Source organism: Squalius cephalus (genome assembly GCF_949319135.1).
Source record: "Squalius cephalus genome assembly, chromosome: 13".
NCBI lineage: Eukaryota > Metazoa > Chordata > Actinopteri > Cypriniformes > Leuciscidae > Squalius > Squalius cephalus.
The window spans coordinates 17378253-17399596 of NC_137134.1; the positions used below are offsets into that span (position 1 = coordinate 17378253).

At 39.3% G+C, this 21344-nt stretch overlaps 2 protein-coding genes across 4 annotated transcripts; one reads left to right on the top strand and one right to left on the bottom strand.

Moving 5' to 3' along the window:
• Nucleotides 1-292: 292 nt before the first annotated feature.
• Nucleotides 293-8583, bottom strand: ubxn6 (UBX domain protein 6). Of its 2 annotated transcripts, none has more exons than XM_079891270.1 (11): nt 8365-8583; nt 7735-7892; nt 5441-5505; nt 3555-3683; nt 3381-3478; nt 3229-3304; nt 3066-3150; nt 2759-2978; nt 2543-2673; nt 1532-1680; nt 293-1451 (listed from the first exon to the last, which is right to left on the bottom strand). In XM_079891270.1, the coding sequence occupies exons 1-11, from the start codon at nt 8445-8447 to the stop codon at nt 1326-1328; spliced, it is 1320 nt and encodes a 439-aa protein (XP_079747396.1). In that variant the 5' UTR covers nt 8448-8583; the 3' UTR covers nt 293-1325. The 2 variants fall into 2 exon arrangements, with proteins under 2 accessions (XP_079747396.1, XP_079747395.1); XM_079891269.1 differs by having other exon boundaries at nt 7735-7925; nt 8365-8581.
• An 806-nt stretch (nt 8584-9389) lies between these two features.
• Nucleotides 9390-21141, top strand: hdgfl2 (HDGF like 2). Of its 2 annotated transcripts, none has more exons than XM_079891267.1 (16): nt 9390-9620; nt 10201-10277; nt 11087-11225; nt 11309-11479; nt 13568-13690; nt 13802-13870; nt 13948-14131; nt 14321-14405; nt 15470-15773; nt 15862-15992; nt 16993-17060; nt 17166-17236; nt 17910-18011; nt 18193-18346; nt 18442-18565; nt 20272-21141. In XM_079891267.1, the coding sequence occupies exons 1-16, from the start codon at nt 9549-9551 to the stop codon at nt 20399-20401; spliced, it is 2004 nt and encodes a 667-aa protein (XP_079747393.1). In that variant the 5' UTR covers nt 9390-9548; the 3' UTR covers nt 20402-21141. The 2 variants fall into 2 exon arrangements, with proteins under 2 accessions (XP_079747393.1, XP_079747394.1); XM_079891268.1 differs by having other exon boundaries at nt 13951-14131.
• The last annotated feature ends 203 nt before the right edge of the window (nt 21142-21344 follow it).

Consider the following 21344-nt stretch of genomic DNA (forward strand, 5'->3'; position numbering starts at 1 on the left):
TGATCTCTGCTATCTGCTCTGATAACAAAAGCTTTATAGGACTATATTATTTTGATAATTGGTCAAAATAAAAAAATCTGTTAAATCTGATTCTGTTGCACTAACTGAATGAAGACTATAGACTAGATGAGGCTATTCTCTGTCCAATTTATGGGTCACTTTTAATTAAAGAGTTTATTTTATTTTATTGACATGTAGTTTTTAAATTCAGATTCAGTAAAATGATTGCATTTAATTTAAAAGTATAATAATACAATTATACAAAAAAATAATTTAAAATAAGAGAAAGTCATTTTTGGTTTTCGGCCAAGTGCATCCAGAATGTTCCGTTTCGACCTAGAATTTTCATTTTGGTGCATCCCTATCAGTGAGCGTTATAATCTACACTAACACCAAAAGTATCCACTTCATTTATTTTTCGTAAGAGCTGGTATTTTTACAAACACTGGTTTGTAGTGAAAATGGTTATCCTTTACTGTTATTCTTTGAGGTTATGAGCCATAAATATCTTAATATTCATTTAAACTACAGTTGCGCATATATCTTAACCTCACACAAGCTTGTCAATTACGAAAAGAGTTTGTCAACTGTGACATAGTCGCCAATGTCAGCACCCTGACAAACTCGTTGCAAAAAATTGCATGTGCAAAAGGAGCGCATAGTATACACAATTAGGGGGGAAACCGTCAAACATGCTGCATGTGTGAAAACAAGAATACCTCGGGCTTAATTATACAAGTCAATGACTTGACATGGTGACAAATGAATTGAACAGACATTTATCTCTATTAGGAGGTAGATCATTGTTGCAGACCACAGCCTTTTGTCTAATTTAAGTTGCGTAATAACATTCAGGCGTAGTCTCATTTTTGTTAAACAACTTCAATTCAAAACAAGAGACAATCTGAACTTGGTGGTGCTCATGTTAGATCAATTTCAAACCGTTGTCACGATGAGATTTTATGGTACATTAATCAACATTTCTCTCTAAGCAATAGCTAAAAAGTGCTTAAGATTACAACAGATTCACTCGCAGACCATATCACAGTGTGCAAACTGAGCTTCTTCCGTTATCATATGATGACTGGTCATGTTACTTCAAGCAACAATGCATTATAATAGGACAGACTGTTTAGAAATAGGCCCTTAAGGTGCTAACACTTCCCATAATACATCACTGACAGGAAACAACTCCTGTTGTTAGCACCATATAAATCCACCTAGCACATGTTGTGGACTCAACCAATCCTGTGGGGTTGTGGACGACGGGAGAGAAAATCACAAGAGAATGCAGGCGGGACAGGGAGACACAGCAAGACTCAATTTCAGCTCATGCTCTTGATGTTCTCTAATAACGCTGCTTTAAGCAGAACGTCAGTCTTTCCTCCCGCGGCGGCGATGTCTGATAGCACCGCGGCGTCCCACGAGAAAATCAACAGAGCCGCTGGGGCCTGGAAGGTGAAAACAAAAGTGTGACTCAAATATTTAGTAAATTCAACTTTGCAGACAGCGTTCTTTGATCTGCACCTACCAGGTTGCACTCATTCAGAGCGAACTCCTCGTCGTCCTTCAGTTTTTGTCCTCCAGGAACCACCAGCTCAAAGGGCTGCCAGCCGTTCTCCAGCGAATCACGCACAAACTGGTACAGCGCTGTCACTTTCTCCCATGCCAGGAACGTGCCTGCAGGGCGTTTAAATGCAAGTTACGCTGTACAACAAGAGCCAAAAGAAGCTAAATCACGCATTGACAATGGACTATTCTAATTAAAGGAGAACTCCGGTCAATTTTAACATTGAGCTCATTTTTTTGTCCATTTGGAGTGCTGTCAGTACAGAGAACAACGACAAAAATCGGTGTTGCCTACACCGTGTTATCCTCTTTTTAAAATTTGCACCCTGTTGACTTCAATGGGGCAATATTTAAACCTGCTTTTAGCCTCTTAACATCCTTGATGTGTCATTACAAGTGCACAGGTCATGTGAGTGATTCCTTCAGAGTGAACACGAGTGAATCTGACTGCAGTAGATGTGAAAGATATGAATAAAAATTATGTTATTTCAGCCAGCGCACATACCTTTGTTTACATCCTGTTTTCGGTCAAAGTCCAGAGTAATCGATTGTCGAGTTCACGCGCATGATCATAGGTACTAAACCAATGCGCGTGAACTCGACAATCGACTACTCTGGACTTTGACCGAAAACAGGATGTAAATACAGGTATGAGCGCTGGCTAAATAAATATCATTTTTATTCATATCTTTCACATCTACTGCAGTCAGATTGACCCGCGTTCACTCTGAAGGAATCACTCACATGACCTGGGCACTTGTAATGACACATCAAGGATGTTAAGAGGCTAAAAGCAGGTTTAAAACTTGCCCCATTGAAGTCAACAGGGTGCAAATTTTAAAAAAAGGATAACACGGTGTAGGCAACACCGATTTTTGTCGTTGTTCTCTGTACTGACAGCACTCCAAATGTACAAAAAAATTAGCTCAATGTTAAAATTGACCGGAGTTCTCCTTTAAGAGTAACTACTAACCCTGGAGTATATTTCCATCCGGTAACCGCACTCTCAGAAGGGCGTAGTTGTACTTTCTTCTCTCTCTCAGCTCATCTTTTTCACGCATGGCTTTCGTTCGCAGCATTGCGTTCCTCTCCACGATTTCATTCCTGTGATGAAAGAAGATCATAAAAACATGGTACGAGTCTTTCTTCATCAGCTTAGCACAAAAACAACTGTTGTTGATTTCTTTACTTAAGTTGCATTTCTTTCTTCAGCTCCTCTGCAGTCAGATTGTAGAAGTCTGGGGGCAACTCGAAGTTCGTGGCGTTCTGCGAGGGTCTGAAGACCTGCGGTTGGCGATCCAGCTTGGCTCTGATTGGCTCGCCCTTCTGCAGCAGCTCCAAGTCCACCTTTATCTGCTCCAGAGCGTCCGGTTCCTGTGGCGGCAACACCAGGTACTCCTCAGTCCTATCTGAGATATGTTATTCAGGGATGGAGATGTGTGAGGGCTCGGCGTTAAAGAAATGACACGCTTGTCTTTGAAATATAATGGCATTACCTTCGCCGTCTACCGGCAGCGCGGTGCTTTCAAATCCCAGGGCCTGAAGATACTCGCGAGATCCTTCAATCACACTGACCTTCTCCTTCACGAGTAAAACAAGATGTGAGTGAATTCGCTTCATAAATTCAGTTTTCTCTATCCTGGCTGAAAACGATCATACCTGAAACACCTTGTTGCTAAGTTTGATCTTCCGATACTTTTCCTCAGTCGGATTCTTGCAGATGTTTTCGATGTACCTGTCATTGGATTTCAGTTGTACATTTTACAAACACACCATAGAAAGTTAATATAGTCCTACTAAACAGTCCTCACTTGCTAATGATGTCAATGGCAGCCTTCACTTTCTCTTTGTCTTTATTAAAGGTGTGAATCATCATAACGGAGGCCTCCATCACATCCTCTGAGAACCTCTGTGGAGAAAGAAGCACCTTTAGTCAAATCCACGTGTCATTTCGTAAAGTCTTGCAGGTTGTTTTATAATCTCACCATAAGAATGGCTTCCTTGATGTGCATCTCTCTTTCAGTCTTTGTTAAGGTTTTTCCAGTAAGAGGGCAGATGAAGAAAACTCCCGCCACTGAGAAACAAGACGGATCCTTCTGCGGAACCCCGGAGGCCTGGAAAAGGTATAATGATCACAGTCAGGAAAAGAGTGTTCAATCTTAAAGGGACAGGTCACCTAAATATGACAATTCTGTCATCATTTGATACATTTTCACTGAACAATAACTCTTCTGAAATCATATAATTATGTATTATAGAGAATTGAGCATTTTGTAGGATACTTTTATGCTGCATTTGGTCATTTTTGAGCTTGACAGTTTCGGTCAACATTCATTTTATTTATACAATATTAAAATTTAACCTGGTTTCTTACATGTAAACATTTATATTCCACAAATGAGTGGTAATCATACGGGTTGGGAACCACGTGAAAATGTAAATTCAATTTAATGGGGTTTTATTTCGTGGAACTATTTTAAAAATTATCATTTTAAAATGAATTTACATGAGATTTAAAGGTCCACTAAATACATTTTTGCCGCTTTTCACAAGTTTTACACATACAGATATAAAAGAAATATATATTTTGACCAATGTGTTGAAAATGATGTGAACACTCAAATTTTTTTATTCTACATAATGTTTAGATCACATGACCAAATACTATTAACATAGAGAGTAGTAGGTCATCCGGATATTTTTCGGCTACTGTTTTATGAATACTGTGCATTCGGACATACTACTCTCTTTTCACACACTGTTTCGTCAACTATATAGTCGGGAAGTTTGCGATTTTGGATGCAGCCATTATCTTGGAACAACACTTTCAGTATGTCTGCAAAAACTTTTATGTGATGCTGCATCCCTGCCAACAGGTGGCAGCATAAACTTGTATTGTCCAGCTAAATACGAACAAAACTAGGGCTGGGTAAAAAATATCGATTTCTCGATTTTAATCGATTCTCATTTTTACGAAACAATATCGATTCTTAAATCCCAAGAATCGATTAGTCATCCTGTTTTCAGTTGATGAAGGAATGGATCATTGTTGCGCGCATCCCATCCAATAAATCGCAATCATCTTTGTGCTTTGTTATTATTGATATGAAACAAAGTCTCAGATTTCAAATTACGTCCATTTTCTTACGAAATTCAAAAACATAATTACCGTTTTGGCGCTGTGGCGTGAGATCATGGAATACTCAGCTCAGCTCAAGAGAAGCAACGGAAGCAACTCTTCCGCATTAATACCAGTTACAGCGCGAAATAAACATGAATGAACATCTGAAAGTGTGTTAAAAGATAGAGTACAACTTATCGAAGTCCGTATCATGTCTCATGGAATCGCTCAATCAGTGTTTCAACCGTGCAAATACGTTAGTAAACAATGTCATGTAACGTCACATTTACCTCAGAAAAAAACATATCCAGTGACCATAAACTCGTTAGTCAGCTAGAAAAATTAACTCTAGAGAGGAGCATTTTGTTAAATATATGCACCATATTATATATTCATTATAATTTTTTATGTTCTTCAATATTTAATGCATGTTTGAATAAATCTGGAAAGTTTTTTATGACAGCCATCATTTAAAATTTTATATAATTTCATATAACTTTATTATTATAAAAATAAATAAAAGTGTATTTTAAGTGTTTGTATACAAATCAGTTAAGTTTTACCTTCAATATTATAGTAGGCTAATGAAGCCTATAGGCTACAACTGACTCCCATGGTTTTAGTTAAGAGATTTGTTTTCCTTGAGAAAATTTGCAATGTATTGTACCTGATATCCAAAATAATCGATATTGAATCGAATCGAATCGAATTGCAAGCTTGTGAATCGAAATATAAAAGCATCGGACTTGCCTCGATATCTGTGTTCTTCTGACTGGCCGCTACGGCAGCCGCCTCTGCTTCAAGTTCTCGCTTCACTGAAATGCAATAACAAAATGAGTGGCTGTTCATGCTTTGAGATTTATTCATGTTTGTAAGATTTCTATGGAAGCTTGTTTCCACCATGGAATACAATATAAAAAGTACTTGCAACTTTTTAGCTTACAATTCAGACTTATAACTCAAAACTAACGTCAGCTGTTTACATCTCACAATTCTGAGAAAAAGATGTAGAAGATTTGCAAGATATAGCCTATGTTGTGTCCGGAATCATATACTAAGTAGGTGCTACATATGAACTTATGAAAAAGTATGTTCTATGTAGTATGAATTAAATTTGGACGTACTACATACGCCATGTTGTTATTGTCACGTGACCTACCAGCATCAGCTGCGTCGCTTCACTGCCATTCATAAATCCTCTCCCGTGGCCTCATGGGATAGTAAAGTGTCCATCGCATGCACACTTCAGAATCCCGCCGGAAGTAGTAGGTCATCCAGGTACTTCTTTCCTACGGTTTTTCGAATACTATGAATTCAGACATAAGGTGCATCCCAATTTGCGTACTTATGCACTATTCTATGACGTTTTATAGTATAAATATCGTTGGGCTTTCAGACTTCGATATTGAATGACAAATAAATAACCTTATAAAGTTCATACACTACACAAATGAGTACATAGTGCACAAATACATAGAGCATAAGTGTATAGTGCGCCATTTGGGACGCAACTATAGGCTACTACTCTTTTAGTGTACTGTTTTTCGCATACTAGGCTATATGGTACTCCAGTAAGTATTGGATTTTGGATGCAGCGATAAATAATTCTGACTTTTTCACGCAATTTCAAGTTTAAAATGCACAAATCTGACTTTTTTTCTAAGAATTGTGAATAAAAAAAAGATAATTTACTCGCTGTGTCCGAAATCGCCCCCTATACCCGGCCATTTGTAGTGGTGTCCGAAACCATAGTGGACGTTATCGAGTGCACTCATTCAATCCCACAATGCACCGCAATAACGAGTGTACAACCGATGTACGCTCAATGGCTAGAGAATACCCATAATGCACTGTGAGAGCCTCGAACTGAATGAATTCCCACGTCTGACCAGAAGATGGCGCCCGCAGCTGAATCATCAATCCATCCATTTTCCAAACCGCTGGTCCAATGTGGCTCCAGCATAATATCACGCAGGTATAAATTCCTTTTTAATTGATAATTAAATTGTTTAATCAAAAACAAACTATGCAAAGCGGCAGCGCTTCCGGCGCACTCAGTCTCCGAATTCACTCATTAGTTTTCATTCACTACTAGCCTGGTTAAAACCAGAACATTCTCAGTAGTAACTGAGTTATGGTCTGGCAAAGCTCCATAGACAAATCATTTCCAAAGGGGCGTCACCAACGGACGTCGCTCAAATGCCTCTGGGCGCAATTGGATAGACCTAAAACCAATCAGAGCGATCGTCATCGTGTAAAGCCATATGCTCCGTCCCAATTCGCCTAAGTTACACTACGCCATAAAAGTATGTACTCTTTTTGTGAAGAAAAGGTATTTACTTTTGAATGTGTAGCAAAAAAGTAGGCAAGCTTTGGGACATACTACTTCGTCATCTTTATCGGACGGATCTGTCGCGTGCATCCTGTCACGTAAACTGCCCTGTCAATCATCGTGTCACAGTTAAAATCCTCTATTAAATCTAATTTAACTTCCTACCGTTTCGGAGAGAAATGTAGTAACACGTTCATCTGCCAGTGGGTCTTTCATGGAGACCGTCCTTATGTGCAATTTGAATATAATAATGCATTTAAAAGTTGAACGGACGTCGCTCAAATGCCTCTGGGCGCAATTGGATAGACCTAAAACCAATCAGAGCGATCGTCATTGTGTAAAGCCCGCCTCAACGTTTCTGATTGGTGCCGCGATTTCTAGGCCATGGAAATGGGCTTGAATGAGCTCTTTGCCAGACTACTTCGAGCAAATCTGAATTTGCCGGAAGTTGTCTGGGTTTTCCCAGGCTAATTCACTACCTCAAGTGAACTATATTAGTGTGGAATAGTGAATAAGGGTAAGGGGGCGATTTTGAACACAGCCTAGATGTAATTTTGGCATAATGGGTGTAGCTAGAAGGTCCAACCACACCCTAACCCTATCCCTTCACCCATTAGATCCACATTGGTGGATTTCCCTTTTTATTCCATGGCGGACAAAAAGCTTCCATAGACTTATGAGTGGAAAAGCTGTAGTTATACACTTGATGTACCCTGATTCCTTATGGCGTCCTGTGAGGTTAACACTTTGGGCCGGTGCTGCTGCTCGATGCGGGCCAGGGCTGCGGCCCCTGCCATCTGTGCGCCTTTAGTGGGAGCTTTCCTGGACGCTCCTTTACTGTGAGCAGCCTGAGAGGCTTCAGGTCGAGAGCTGCACGAAACACCAGGTGTCACCCTCTCATTTCTGTGGTTAAAACGGTTGTTGTAACCAAAAACATCACTAAAGCAGCAGTGTTGAGGTGTAAATCACTCCCACGTGACCTTTACTAAGCCTGTTATCCTATGAGTAATTATAGCGATAAGGTTAAACTCATAGGTCGGATCCTATTCCGGATCCAAACCTACTCAAGCATTGATGCATTTAGCACATGCTGTTTCCTAACCCACCATCTCCAGATATGATCATGTTAGAAATGCAGTCAGACAGGTACCAATCCATACATATTTCTGTTATACATTACTATAGATTTTATGTGTAAAAAATAGCTTGCTCTTACAGAATTATGTAAAACAATTATTATCTATAATAAGAAACCTTGTTATTCGATGCACCATCGTAATCTGATGATATAAACTCATGATCAGTGTGTTTCAGAGCTGATGACACATATCTGATCTTTTACCTCGGGTCTTCTGTAAGTTTCTTTCCTGGCCCAGCTGACTTGAACTTTATATCCTTCTTGATGTCCTCGAAAAACTTCTTCATTGTTAGCGATAAACTATATGTAAAAATACTGAAATGAAAAATGTGTTGTTTTTAATTATTTATAACTGTCAGGCACACCACCACCCAGAGCGATGTGTTTACAGCGGGAATAGGACCTTTTCTGAACCGGAAGTGTGGTCATGAAGCGATCGGGACATAAACATTGAGTTTTAGTGACATCAAGCGGAGGGGAGTGGAATTATGTTGAAGTAGATCGGTGATGGGTTGTTTATAAACACATTTTGTTTGTTTTCTATTTTTATTTAATATATAGACCAGTTTTGGAGTGCATTTACCCGGCCTTAAAATGTGAAATATAATTATACAGTATTTGAAACAAACCTTTTGCAAGAATTAAATATTATTTTCTGTTAAGTAATATTCCATAATGTTTTCTATATTTGACAACCAACTGCAAGAGTATATGCGATAAGATAAGAAAAAATAAAAATTATATATATATATGCGATAAGAATTTCTTTGTGCGATAAGAATTTTTTTAATATTTTTTTTCCAAATATTTCTTCCTCAAAACTCCTCAAATTGTTTTACATTCCTTACGATTATCATTCTTATTTTCAGTAGATGAAATAAAGTAGTAATTCATTAAAATGAATTGAGTAAATCTTTTTTTAGATACAAATACATTCATAAAAGTGCCATTACATTACATTGAATGCATTTTATATAGATGTTGTAATCAAGCAAGTATAACATTATTTTGATTAGCTCCCAATTTAATTTCCAACAGTCGTTTTATAATCAGCAGTGCGAATGTTAATAGAATACTATCAGAGAATGTCTAATAATCATTCCGTAGACGGGCTCTGATACTATTAAATTGAAGTCTTTAGCGGTGTACACATTGTGCATTCTTATTGGTGGACGTAAAGAGTGCCAGTCCGTTCCTCCAATCAGCGATCGCCAGAGGGCGGGACTTCCGCTGGCAAAAAAATGGAATGAGCGGAAACCGCTGCAGAAACCAACCGCCTTTCCTCACCTACTGTATCTGAACCAGGACTGTCTTTCGGCCTGAAAAAAACGGACCGCGGGCGAACACAAACAAGCAGAACGAGGAGCGGTGCATAGAGGGACGACAAGATGCCGCACAACTTCCGGCCCGGGGATCTTGTCTTTGCTAAAATGAAGGGATATCCCCACTGGCCGGCCCGGGTAAGAGGAGCGGGGGAGCTCGCGCAAGCCTCGCGCTGCATCCAGTGCACACACCCCCCCCACCAGCTTTACCTCAGTGCCTGGTCGTTTACGAAATATATGTTTGCAGACAAACCCGTGCTATCTATTACTCTAAAGTCTAGGCATCTTAATGGATGTATTTGTTCCATATTTATTACCTTATTCATGAATGTATGAGGCTAACTTAGCTGGCTGGCTAACTTGCTTGCTGGAGAAGCAGCTAAGGTCGCGTGAACAAAGTCCTGTTTATTATTCATTGGGAGTCGTCTTTAGATACATAATGGGATTATATGAATAATTACTGCATTTAGACTTGAGACTTTTACATTGTATTTACATTGCCCAATCACATGTAAAATGGGGGGGTGGGGGTTGAGTGTCATGTTTACACATGGACATTCTTTCTGTCCATATTTAAAGTGACCCACCCGGTGCAAAATAGAAAACCCATTTCTAAATGAGTGTTTAATTGTGTAGAACTTAATTTTTCAATGTAGATCTGTTGCTGAAAAACACGTGATCACCTCATTGTAATATTTGGACTGTATTTTTCTTCCAGATTGAAGATGTTGCTGAAGGAGCTGTCAAACCACCACCTAATAAGATCCCCATTTTTTTCTTCGGGACTCACGAAACGTACGTATCCCAGGGTTTTAATGAGTACCTGGTCGTTAATGCTGGTAAATAGATGCATGTTACTTTAGATCATGGGGTGCCCAATCCTGGAGATCTGTAGAGTTCAGCTCCAACCCTGATCAAACACAACTGAACCAACTGATTAAGATGTTCAGGATCTTATTGATAATTACATGCAGGTGTGTAGGATCAGTGTTGAATCTGATCTCCAGGAACAGGATTGGGCACCCCTGGTTTGGATCTTCTAATGAGCTGTGTTGTTCATTGTTTTCTCTTTATTCTGTTTATTAATGTTGATTGATAATTGCAGTGCTTTTTAAAAAGCATTGCCTGTCAAAACTGCCTTGAAGTAACAACTTTAAATTCATTTGACCCCACAAGTCAACAGGTGGCACTAGGAGAACTTTTTTTTAGAAGTCACTCCAGGGATCAGACCTTATCTGGTTTCCTTTTATATATTAAAGTTGGCATGAAATGAAAATACTAAAAATACTATAAATGCACATTATAGTCTTATTGTAAACCGCTCATCTGTGCACTTTTTTTATGTTTTGAGTTTGACCTTGTACCACTGAATCAAAATGCCATAACTCAATCTTCCAGTAAAATTACAGTCTTCTCTCTGGTGACAAATGCAGGATTCTTTAATCCTTTAACTCCTGCATGCTTGCATATTTGTTTTTTCCGGAAATCTGTTACACTCGGATGTACGTCACAATACAAAAGAAGAGATCTGTCTCTACTTCCTTTTCATTGTGATGTTAAACATATTATAATTCTGATTTTAACTACTTCTTATTTTCTTTCAGAGCATTCCTTGCACCTAAGGACCTTTTTGCGTATGAAAAGAACCAAGACCGATATGGGAAGCCCAACAAAAGGAAAGGGTTCAATGAAGGCTTGTGGGAAATCCAAAACAACCCTCATGCCTCCTATACCACACCTGCAGTAAGACTTCATTTCTACAACCGAAATCTGTTGTTTCATGACACCAAATGCTGATTTGTCACGTTTTCCTTGTGCTTGTTTAGGCTGCATCATCATCGGAAAGCGAGGACAACCAACCTGCTGCGGGGAGTGATGCAGAAGATGAAGAGGAAGCAGTGGTACCAAGGAAAGCTGAAACGGGAAGTGATGATTCTGACTCTGGGAGTGAGGATCAAAGGAAGGCGGCAGTGAAGCGGAAAGCTCCTGCTGCAAAGGTATTCAAACATGAAACAAGCCAACATGATCGCTTATTGTGTAAATCAGCAGTTTATCCTCATTGTCATCTATTCTGTCTTTTTTTTTTTCTCCTGCAGTGTTATGCCTTATACCTTCAGGTGAATAATAGAATACAAGTATTAGTATTAGTGTTTTTGTTTATTTAGCTTGAATTGATTTTTAGGGGTTCAAGGCATAGGTGTATCAAGTTTCTTATATCGTTGGAATCCTTTGAATTTCTCCTTAATGTCATAGTTTTAGTTAGTCACAATATTTATAGTGTTAAATAGAAAAGTGTTTGTAGAGGAATCAGTGTTTTGCCAACTAGTTTTTATTTAAGCATTAGGGTCCTTCTATGTTATGAATGTTGTCGTGACTAAAGCCCAAAGTATACATATTTTACATTTATGCTAGGGTTTGCGTACAGTGCTTGTGGCATAAGTTCGTCATCAGCATTGTACGCACCTACTGCACGCGTGCTGCATGTTTTTAAACCACATGTGCTATGTCCGCTCAATTTGCACGTGCGCTTCGAATTATTTTGCACTAATTAGTTTGGCTAATTGACACTGGCTCGGCCCGTTGTTTTCCCTAAACGAGACGGATGAAATGGAACAACAAAAAAAAACTGCTGGAGACACAACAACAATAGACACGCACAGTGTGTGAAGGGGTTAATAAATACATGCAACTCTAGTTTAAGGGCTTATTTACACTTCATACGTTTTCTCTGATCAGATAGCTGTCGGATTGTGAAAAAACCAGGGCTGCGTTTTCCAAAAGCATCGTAAGCCCAAGTTGATCCATCGTAAGCCCAAGCCACCAATGGTGTCTATGATCAACTTAGTGTAACGATGCTTTTGGGAAATGCAGCCCAGGTGTAAATGCCCTCCGAAATGCTTTCGAGATCTGATCACTCAAACCACTTCAGGAGGTGGTCTGAGACTCATTCCAGACGAAACTGCACAAGTGTGAATGCATCTGGTTGTTGGAGCCACATATGTGAATTTTACTCCCCTCTAAATGGTAAAAAAAATAACATGTTAGTAATCATATATGACAGCACTACTGCAACACGCATTCGCCACAGAGGAGTAGTTAAGAATCTCTTAAGAAACGCAAACGAGACCACATCCTGAAGCTCAACACACAATAATCTTCATTAAAAGTAGTGAGACTTAATGATCTTACTAGTGCTTTGATCTTGAATAAAATGAAATGCAGCTCATATCTGTTGCTTCATAGACGTGAACTTCGTTGAATTTGCATGTAGCGCTGGAATTGAAGATTGGGTTTATATTAATTTTTGCGGAGACACATTTATGTGGCCAAGTGTAAATGGAACAGTTTTAACATATTGTATATCTATCCGATCCGTAAAAACGCATAAATGACCTGGTGTAAACAAGAGCGCAAAGACATTTATCACTAATACCTTTTGGAGAAAAATAGCAAGGTTGAAACCTTTTAATGCGTATATTTGTGTTCATGCAACTAACAAACGGAGTATTCTTTGAAAGGCCGTGCATTTGGCTGTGTTAAAGTGTACTTTGGGCATAAAGGATGTAGTGGGGCAAAACAATGGAGTGTCTGCTTTAAACTTGGAGTAAAACTCAAATGAACTACTTTTATGGTGCTTTTGTGTCTTAAAGGTATAGCGGAGGATTTTCCCGAATTTTAGAAAAGAACCGCCCTCTCCACTTTTTGAAAAAATGCACATGCACAAAACTCTACCTGCTTCCGAGAGGGAACGCCTATTAAACGTATGCACGAGCTAATCATAGCTTACATTAACTTTTACTAGCAGTGATTTTAAATGGATTTCTCCAACTTCGCGACTGAGGCATCAGTGGGAAGCCCAACCTGTGTTTTGAGCACACGCCATCGTGTGAATCGTGTGCACGAGCACGTACGACGGCCTTACGTAAACATATCACCAGAATGATTTACACTTAGGAGGACCAATAGTCTTGATGATCCACCCGGAAAAAGAAAATCCTCCGCTATACCTTTAATACTTTGTAATTGCATGGACAAGATGTATAAAAAACAGTTAAATTGATTTTTGACTTGAATTGACTTTGCAGCGGCCACCAGTGAAGAGAACACGGGCATCATCCAGTGATCGAGATGGAGAGGAGAGTGGATCTCCCTCAGAACCGGAACCATCACCCAGCTCTGACTCTGAATCCGGCAAAAACAGCGACCAGGTATTCTTGTCTGGAATTGTACTGGGTCGATAATTTGCTCAAACACCTCATGGCTTCATTATTGCCAAAAATGCTATTAAAATTGTATTAAGTTACTAATGTGTTCTCCAGGACTTCACACCGCAGAAGGATTCAGGCGGTCGAGGTGGCAAAAAGCCAGCTGGCAGAGGCAGGAGGAAGGTGAGAAGACCTCAATGACATTGGCTGTCTATAATTACATACTTGCTTGATGTTAAACTGTTTTTGTATCATCTTAGAAGGCATCATCAGGCTCTGATTCAGACTCTGGCTCCCAGTCAGATCAGAAAGCTGCTAAGAGCGAATCAGAAGACGATAAGCCACGGCCGGCCGTCTCTGGATCCGAATCGCAGTCTGGATCCAAATCCGATTCCGATTCAGAACCTCCTCCTGCAAGGAAAGGCCCTCAAGGGCGCAAGAAAGGTGAGAACGCTTTGCAACATGAACCCGGCATATATTATAATTGGTTTTAATGGTTGAGTAATTGCGTTGAATAGCAAGTGGATGGAAACATTACCTGAGACGGTTATCCTCAGCACTCAGATATCAGGAATCCTAGACAAGTACATCAGAATACTAAAGGACACTTTTCTTTTTGCTTCATTTTCCAAGCGGAGAAACCTCCACCAAAGCCACGTGGAAGGAAAGCCAAACCAGCTCCAGAAAGGCCTCCTTCCTCTTCATCAGATAGTGATAGGTGAGTTTGGTTTCTTTTCCTTTCTAGCATTTTTTTACATGTACATTTACACTAATAATGTTAATACTTTTGTTTTGCCTTAAAATTTGTTCAATATGACAATTTTCCACCCTCTTTCGGACCCTTAATGCTTGTTCACGCTAACATGAAAGCTAAACGTGAAAATTCAGACCAATGCAAAAAAAATTGTAGATAGTCTATCTTAGATATGCAACCTAGATTTAGATATGCAAAATCACTTTCTGACAGTTGGTGGCACTTGCAGAAAAGCAAAAATGTGTTTTGTTTTTGACACAAAACCAAATACAAGTTAACAGAGACAAAAGCCGGTCTCCTCCGATTGTTCCTCTGCTATTCGCTGTTGCTAAGCAAAATGGTGTTCATGAGCGCCACCTAGTCATAGTTTAATGTTACATCAGTGGTATGTGGGTATGTGATCTTAAAGGTGCATTGCGCAACATTTCATGTTAAAAATACCCGTTTTTCTAACCCATACATGCTTAAACAATTGCCTGATGGGCTGAATGAGCCCTTCTCTGATCACTGCGATTGCCTCTATAATCCTGTACAGTAAAATAAATAAGAGGGATTCGGGTCGGAATTTGAGACTGGGCGTGACGTCATGCGCGTTCAGTTGCAGTGTTGCAGTTTCGCTTGTCGCCAGAGGGGGCATAGTTCTGCAAAAACTCAGAGACTTGCGCAATGCACCTTTAAGCGTAAATCTAATTGGTTGGCCAATTTTTTTCACAATGCGTGGAAAAAAGATGAAAAAAAAAGACTACATAATAAGTAGTGTAACAGATTTCCCATAAGACTACTTGTCATGTGACATCAAACATTTTCAAAAACTACAAAACTAACTGTTTTTGCAACTTAAATGCAATAAATTGTTCAATTTAAATATGAAAAATTAATAGAAACATCATCAGACTAATATGTCCGATCTTTTTAATATATTGTCAAATGCAATTCCCATGATATTCAAAGAACATCAAAATATCCTATGAATTTGAGCAACATATGGATGGTTATTTGAGTTTGTCTTTTGTTTTTTTAATGCGAAGCGATAGCGGGGGGGACCGCGTCAGTGAGTGGAAAAAGAGAGACGAGGAGCGGCGGAAGGAACTGGAGGAGCGAAGGAAGAGGGAGGAGGCAGAAGAGCTCCGTCGGCTCCGGGAGCGAGAAAAAGAGGAGGAAGAAAAAAGGAAAAAAGAGAAAGAGACCAAGGCCAGGAGAGGAAGCAGCAGCAGTGGCAGCAGCAGCAGCTCGGATGAGGACGTGGAAGATCACCCTCTCAAAAAATCCAAGAAACCTCCCCCTGCCCCCATCCCTGCTCCATCAGACTCCGACTCTCCACCTCCCTCAGAGGTCAGTCACCAGAACTTTCTCAACTCTTTCTACTAGTGTCGTTTCTCAAAATGTTAACTGCGTTTGGGTTGTTGCGTTTCTTCTCTAGGTAAAAAAATCGGCCAAGCGTCAAGATAGCCAGAAAGGGCGGCAAAAGAAAGAGAAGGAGGTGAAAGAGAAAAAGGAGAGACATAACAAAGAAAAGAAGCCACAGAGATCAGAGGAGAAACACAAAGCGAGGTATGTATTTGGATTGCACTGTTCAAATAGCAACATGCTAACAAAACTATTGGAATCAATTGAGTCGAATCAACTCGCAGTGCTATTTTAGTATTATTTGTATTCTATTATTTTTATTTTTCATTTTAATTTGACGTTTGTCATTTGCATTAGTTTTTTTGTTTTTGTTTATTTAGCTTGAATAGATTTTTAGGGGTTCAAGGCATAGGTGTATCAAGTTTCTTATATCGTTGGAATCCTTGGCTCCTAGATTTTTGGCCCGATCAGAACCAAACCAGTGCAGGAAGATTTTCTGGAGTCTGGTTGTCAATAATCATCACAAAAAAAGTTGAAATTTCGATTCATTCTCTCTCAAACGTCAAAACGTTCAAAGTGGGAGGAGCCACTTTTACTAAAATGGCTATAACTCGTGGACAGGATGAGATATTTTCACCAAACTTGGCACACCTATGTAAGAGCTCATTCTGTGGTTGTGTGAAAAAGTATGTGACGACTGGCCACTTGGTGGCGCTATAACAAACATAAATATGGCTATAACTATGCAACCCTAAGTCTGATTGACTTGAACATTGGTATGCAGTGTCATCGTCCAAGGTGCCAAGAATGCCAATGAAGTTTGAGGAGCTTTCAGACAAGGGTAACAGAGGCTGATAGAAACTAAACTCGCTGGGGCTGTTTGACTCATGGCCCTACAGGCCTGTGAGAAATTTGAAAGAAATTGGCCACCTTCGTGTTTTCCACATGTTTAAAGGATTGTATACCACGCGATTTTTGGCACACGCCCACGCCATTCATACCGCATGGTAGAACTCCTCATTCTGAGCAACTTTGCCTCTTTGACCGCCGCTGTCAATCGAATCGTTCGTTAAATATTGGAGATTATTTCAAAAAACAACTTTTGCGAACTAGCCCTAGGTTTTTCAGGCTCAACCTTGATAAAACCACTGTGGCACAATTCTTGGGACTCTCTATGTCATTAATTATTACTGTTTCCCACTAGGTCTAAGCCCGAGAAGCCAAAGCGGAAGTCGGCGCGTCAACCTGAGAAGAAAGTTGAGAAGAAAAAAGGTCACATGAAACGTTCTCATGGCGGGTTCAGTCTTTTTTTTTTTAAATAATTTTTATGGTCAATCAGACTTTAAGTATCGTTTCTATCGCCCTGTATAAATTCAGAACCCTCACCTGAAGAGAAACTACAGAAGCTCCACACAGACATCAAGTTTGCACTGAAGGTTGACAACCCAGTAAGTAGTGATGTCATCAAAATGACCTTTTGAATTTCGTCGGGATCAGTAGTCACTTACACACATGAAAGCCATTAAAATGACTGGAAACATTACACTGGCAATTTTACAGCAAAGGTAACATGTCTAGTATTCACACAAGCAATGTTTCTGGTTAAGCACATCCTCCTTTTAGGATGTCCAATTCATCCAATCAGTTGATTCAAACGCTTCTTTTACTTCATTCTGTTCATTTAAATCACTCCACAGTAGTCCCTGCACACTTCATTTTTATTTGTAGTGAAACATAGTTTGATTTAGCTGTTTATTACTGTTATTTTTGTACAGGAATTTAATTTTTAATGTTTGTTTTTTTAAAGATATTACAGTTTCAAGTAGTTTCGATCTGAGTTGATTAGAGATGTTTAATTTATTTTTATTTCAGTTTTCATTAATTGACAGTTAATAATTTTAGTGCTTCGACTTCAACTTATTTCATTTAGTTGCCAATGCAACATTTAAAAAATATTTGATATTTATATTTAATTTCAGCTGTATTTCAATTAACGAAGATGGTTTAGTTAATGATAATAACCCTGGTTCAGCCATCATTCTCTGCCAGACGCTATATTTCTAGCAACAGTTGTACTTGTGAAAGCGCCCTGATGTGAGTCCCCCTCCTTTCAATCTGTAGGACATTGAGAAGTGTCTACAGGCCTTGGATGAGCTCGGCTCGGTACAAGTGACCACTCACATCTTGCAGAAGAACGCAGATGTAATTGCCACACTCAAAAAGGTACAACTTACAGAAAACCTGAAAATGACACCCTGATATCTAAAAGTCGATGTGAATTTCCATTTGCAATCTGTTTTACTATTTAAAGGTGCAGTATGTAATATTGACAGTTAGCGATTGACATGGGATAGTATTCCCATCATAAAACTTGCACACTTCTGACTGTCTTTTTGTCTTTTAGATTCGCCGGTACAAAGCAAGTAGTGCAGTGATGGAGAAGGCCACCGCAGTCTACAATAAACTAAAGCTCCAGTTTATTGGCAAGATTGAGACCGGTAAACCAAAACCGGATGAAAAGAACCAAGAAAGCAATGAGCAAGACACACAAAACACAGGTAAACTGTGAATCTAGAACGTTTCCACATCATTTCAAGCATTTAAACCAGTTTTAAAATATGCGTTCTGCTTGCGCTTTGTTTCTTTCTCCCAGACGACTCTAAACCAGTGAACGGAGAATCAGAAAGCGAGATAAAAGACATTTCTGATACCGAAAGCAAGCCCAATCCCACAGACCATGAGAAACAGGATGAGAACAAATCCCCAAACGGCATCAGGTGAAGAGCGGCCATCTTTCGTCTCGTTTTAATAATTAGTTTACAAATTTTCCTAGTTCTTTTTACAATTTCAGTTTTCTTTAGTGTGTAATGTTGCTGTTGTTACAAAGCACAAAGTCACTCCAGAGGGAATTATTCAGTGCGCACTGTTTCTGAACTCCCTTAAGACCCTCGACTGTAGTCTTGAGGTTTCTTCCTGGAACAAACATGCCACAATATTCCTCATTTAAAGGGGAACTATTATGCAAAATTCACTTTTATAAGGTGTTTGAACACAGATGTGTGTCCACAGTGTGTGTACAAATCTACCCAATACTTTTTTGTATCATTGTGTCATTATCAATCTCTCACAACAAGTTGTTTCAAATTTCCCCCTACTCTAAGTAAGAGTGAGGAAACCCCGCCCACGACTGGTGACGATCTGCACTAGATCCCGCCCTGAGTGAGAAGCAGCAGTCCGACATTATAACCGTAAACTGCTCTATGTCCATGCTGCATATATTTTCTGGCTCTGTGGGCATCCTAATACAATTCACACACACAACAGTTTATAGATTAACATGACGGTACAGGCTAGTAACTCCACAACAACTAAGTAACATAAATGTATCCACTAACCATTCAGAAACGTCCATGTACAACAGTTGCAGTCTCTCCATTTGTGTCTGACTCCGGTTCAAACATGTAAGGCTGCACTCCGCTACTGGGTATTATTGACATTTTGCCTGAGAGAAATTTGGCTGTTATGTTGTTCCAGTATCTGAAGCTCACGCAAAGGATCGGCCGTCTTCTGAACGGGGGCGGGTAGCAGCAGCTCATTTGCATTTAAAGGGACACACACAAAAAAAAGGCACGTTTTGGCTCGCAGCTAAAAAGGGGGAACTTTTACAAGCTGGTATTTTGAGCTGAAACTTCAGACACATTCTGAGGACATCAGAGATTTATATGATATCATGTGAAAATGGGCATTATAGGCCACCTTTAAAGGGTTGGTTCACCACAAAATTTTATTATCCCGTAAATTACTCTCCCTCAAGCCATCCTAGGTGTTTATGACTTTCTTCTTTCAGCCAAACACAGAGTTATATAAAAAAAAAAATCCTGGCTCTTCCCAGCTTTATAATGGCTTTGAATGGTACCTTGTTTTTTGAAGCCCAAAAAAGTGCATCCATCCATCATGAAAGTAATCCTTACGCCTTACACTCTTCAAAAACTGTGCTTTTAACCTCTTGACAAACTAAAAGACGTAAATGACATTTGTACGTATTCTAAATATAAGATATAGATTGTACTGAATGTCAACTTGCTTGGCTCAAGATAAGGATTTATTGAGTCCATGTCATGCAAACAAGAAACTATGCTTCTAACCACAGAGCTGTCGTTCCAACCACACAACTTTGCGATGCTGTTTGCGAATGTTCGTTTAGAACTACGCTTTCGGGAAACAGACTCGTTGAACGATGCTGATAACGACGGAACGTAGTTGGCTAGTAACGATGCTTTCGGGAAACACACCCCAGAGCGTTACTGGCCGACTGAGAAGAAAGGTGCTACAACAATGTCAATTGTGTGGAAAAATAGGTGTTTTTTTGAACATTCAAACATGAAGGCTTATTCTAGTAGAGACAAAATCAAGACTTTGTAAAAGGACATATATGGCCCTTCAATCTAAATACATGCAGACTAATGTTTTATTTGTCTTTCAGGCCTAATCCAGATGACCCTATAGAGCAGCAAACACTCACAACTGACTCTCCAGAGCCCAATCCGACAGCAGACACAGACGTAAAAGAGGACAGCAGAGCACAGGACGAGCAGATGTCTTCTGAGAGCTGAACTGCGTTTGTCTCTTTTATGCTCACAAACACACTTTGGCTTCCTTCATTCATTTGTGTTATTTTTTGTCTGCCCACCTTTGTGACCTACATGAGTTTTTCGTGTTGTACATAAAACGTGATATGAACATTATTAGCACTTTTGAATCGAGACGTCACGAGGCAAACAAGCGCCTTAATCTAAATGTTGGATGTGTATGTTTCTGCACTAACCGCATTTGGATAGCCGAAGGGGAACGTTACATTTCAGAACCACACTGACGTCTAAGGGGGGGGGGGGACACCGAAGCCCAAATGTATTTGAAGACTGTGCTTGTTCTATGTAGCTGCTTTTTATGAGTAACTTTTTTCCTTTTGTTTTTTTTATGAAAAAGGAAAATGTTAAAAAAAGAAAAGAAAAGTAAGGCTGGTTTTGTTGATTGACACCCACTACAAGAGATCATGAAGTTTCATCATTTTTAGTGCACAAATCTACATCTGATCTGTCTGGTATGGATTTCAATAACTCTGTCTATGGACTTTTACTAAATTCTGTAGACATACCTTTTGTTGTCTGTTGTTTGGTCCTCTAATATTATTCACAACTTACATCTGCATAGGTTGACCCCAATAATGCTATTTTTTTTTTGGATGTCATAAAACATGCTTATTATAAACATGTTTCTAGTGCTATGTAACTTGGTCCAAGCTTTTTTTAGTATCCGTGAAGGATTAAATAAAAAATTCCGCATGATGGCCGACAATGTTGTTATAAGGATATTCACTGGACATGTTTGGAATAGATTACTAACATACTGCTTAGTGCATACTACACAGTATAGACTGTATGTTTCAGTCTTAGTAGGAGTAGTATAGAACAATGTGGTTACAAACATACACATTATTATGACATTGACTTTTTAAAGTAATATCAATTTGTAAAATAATATTTAATGTAATTTAAA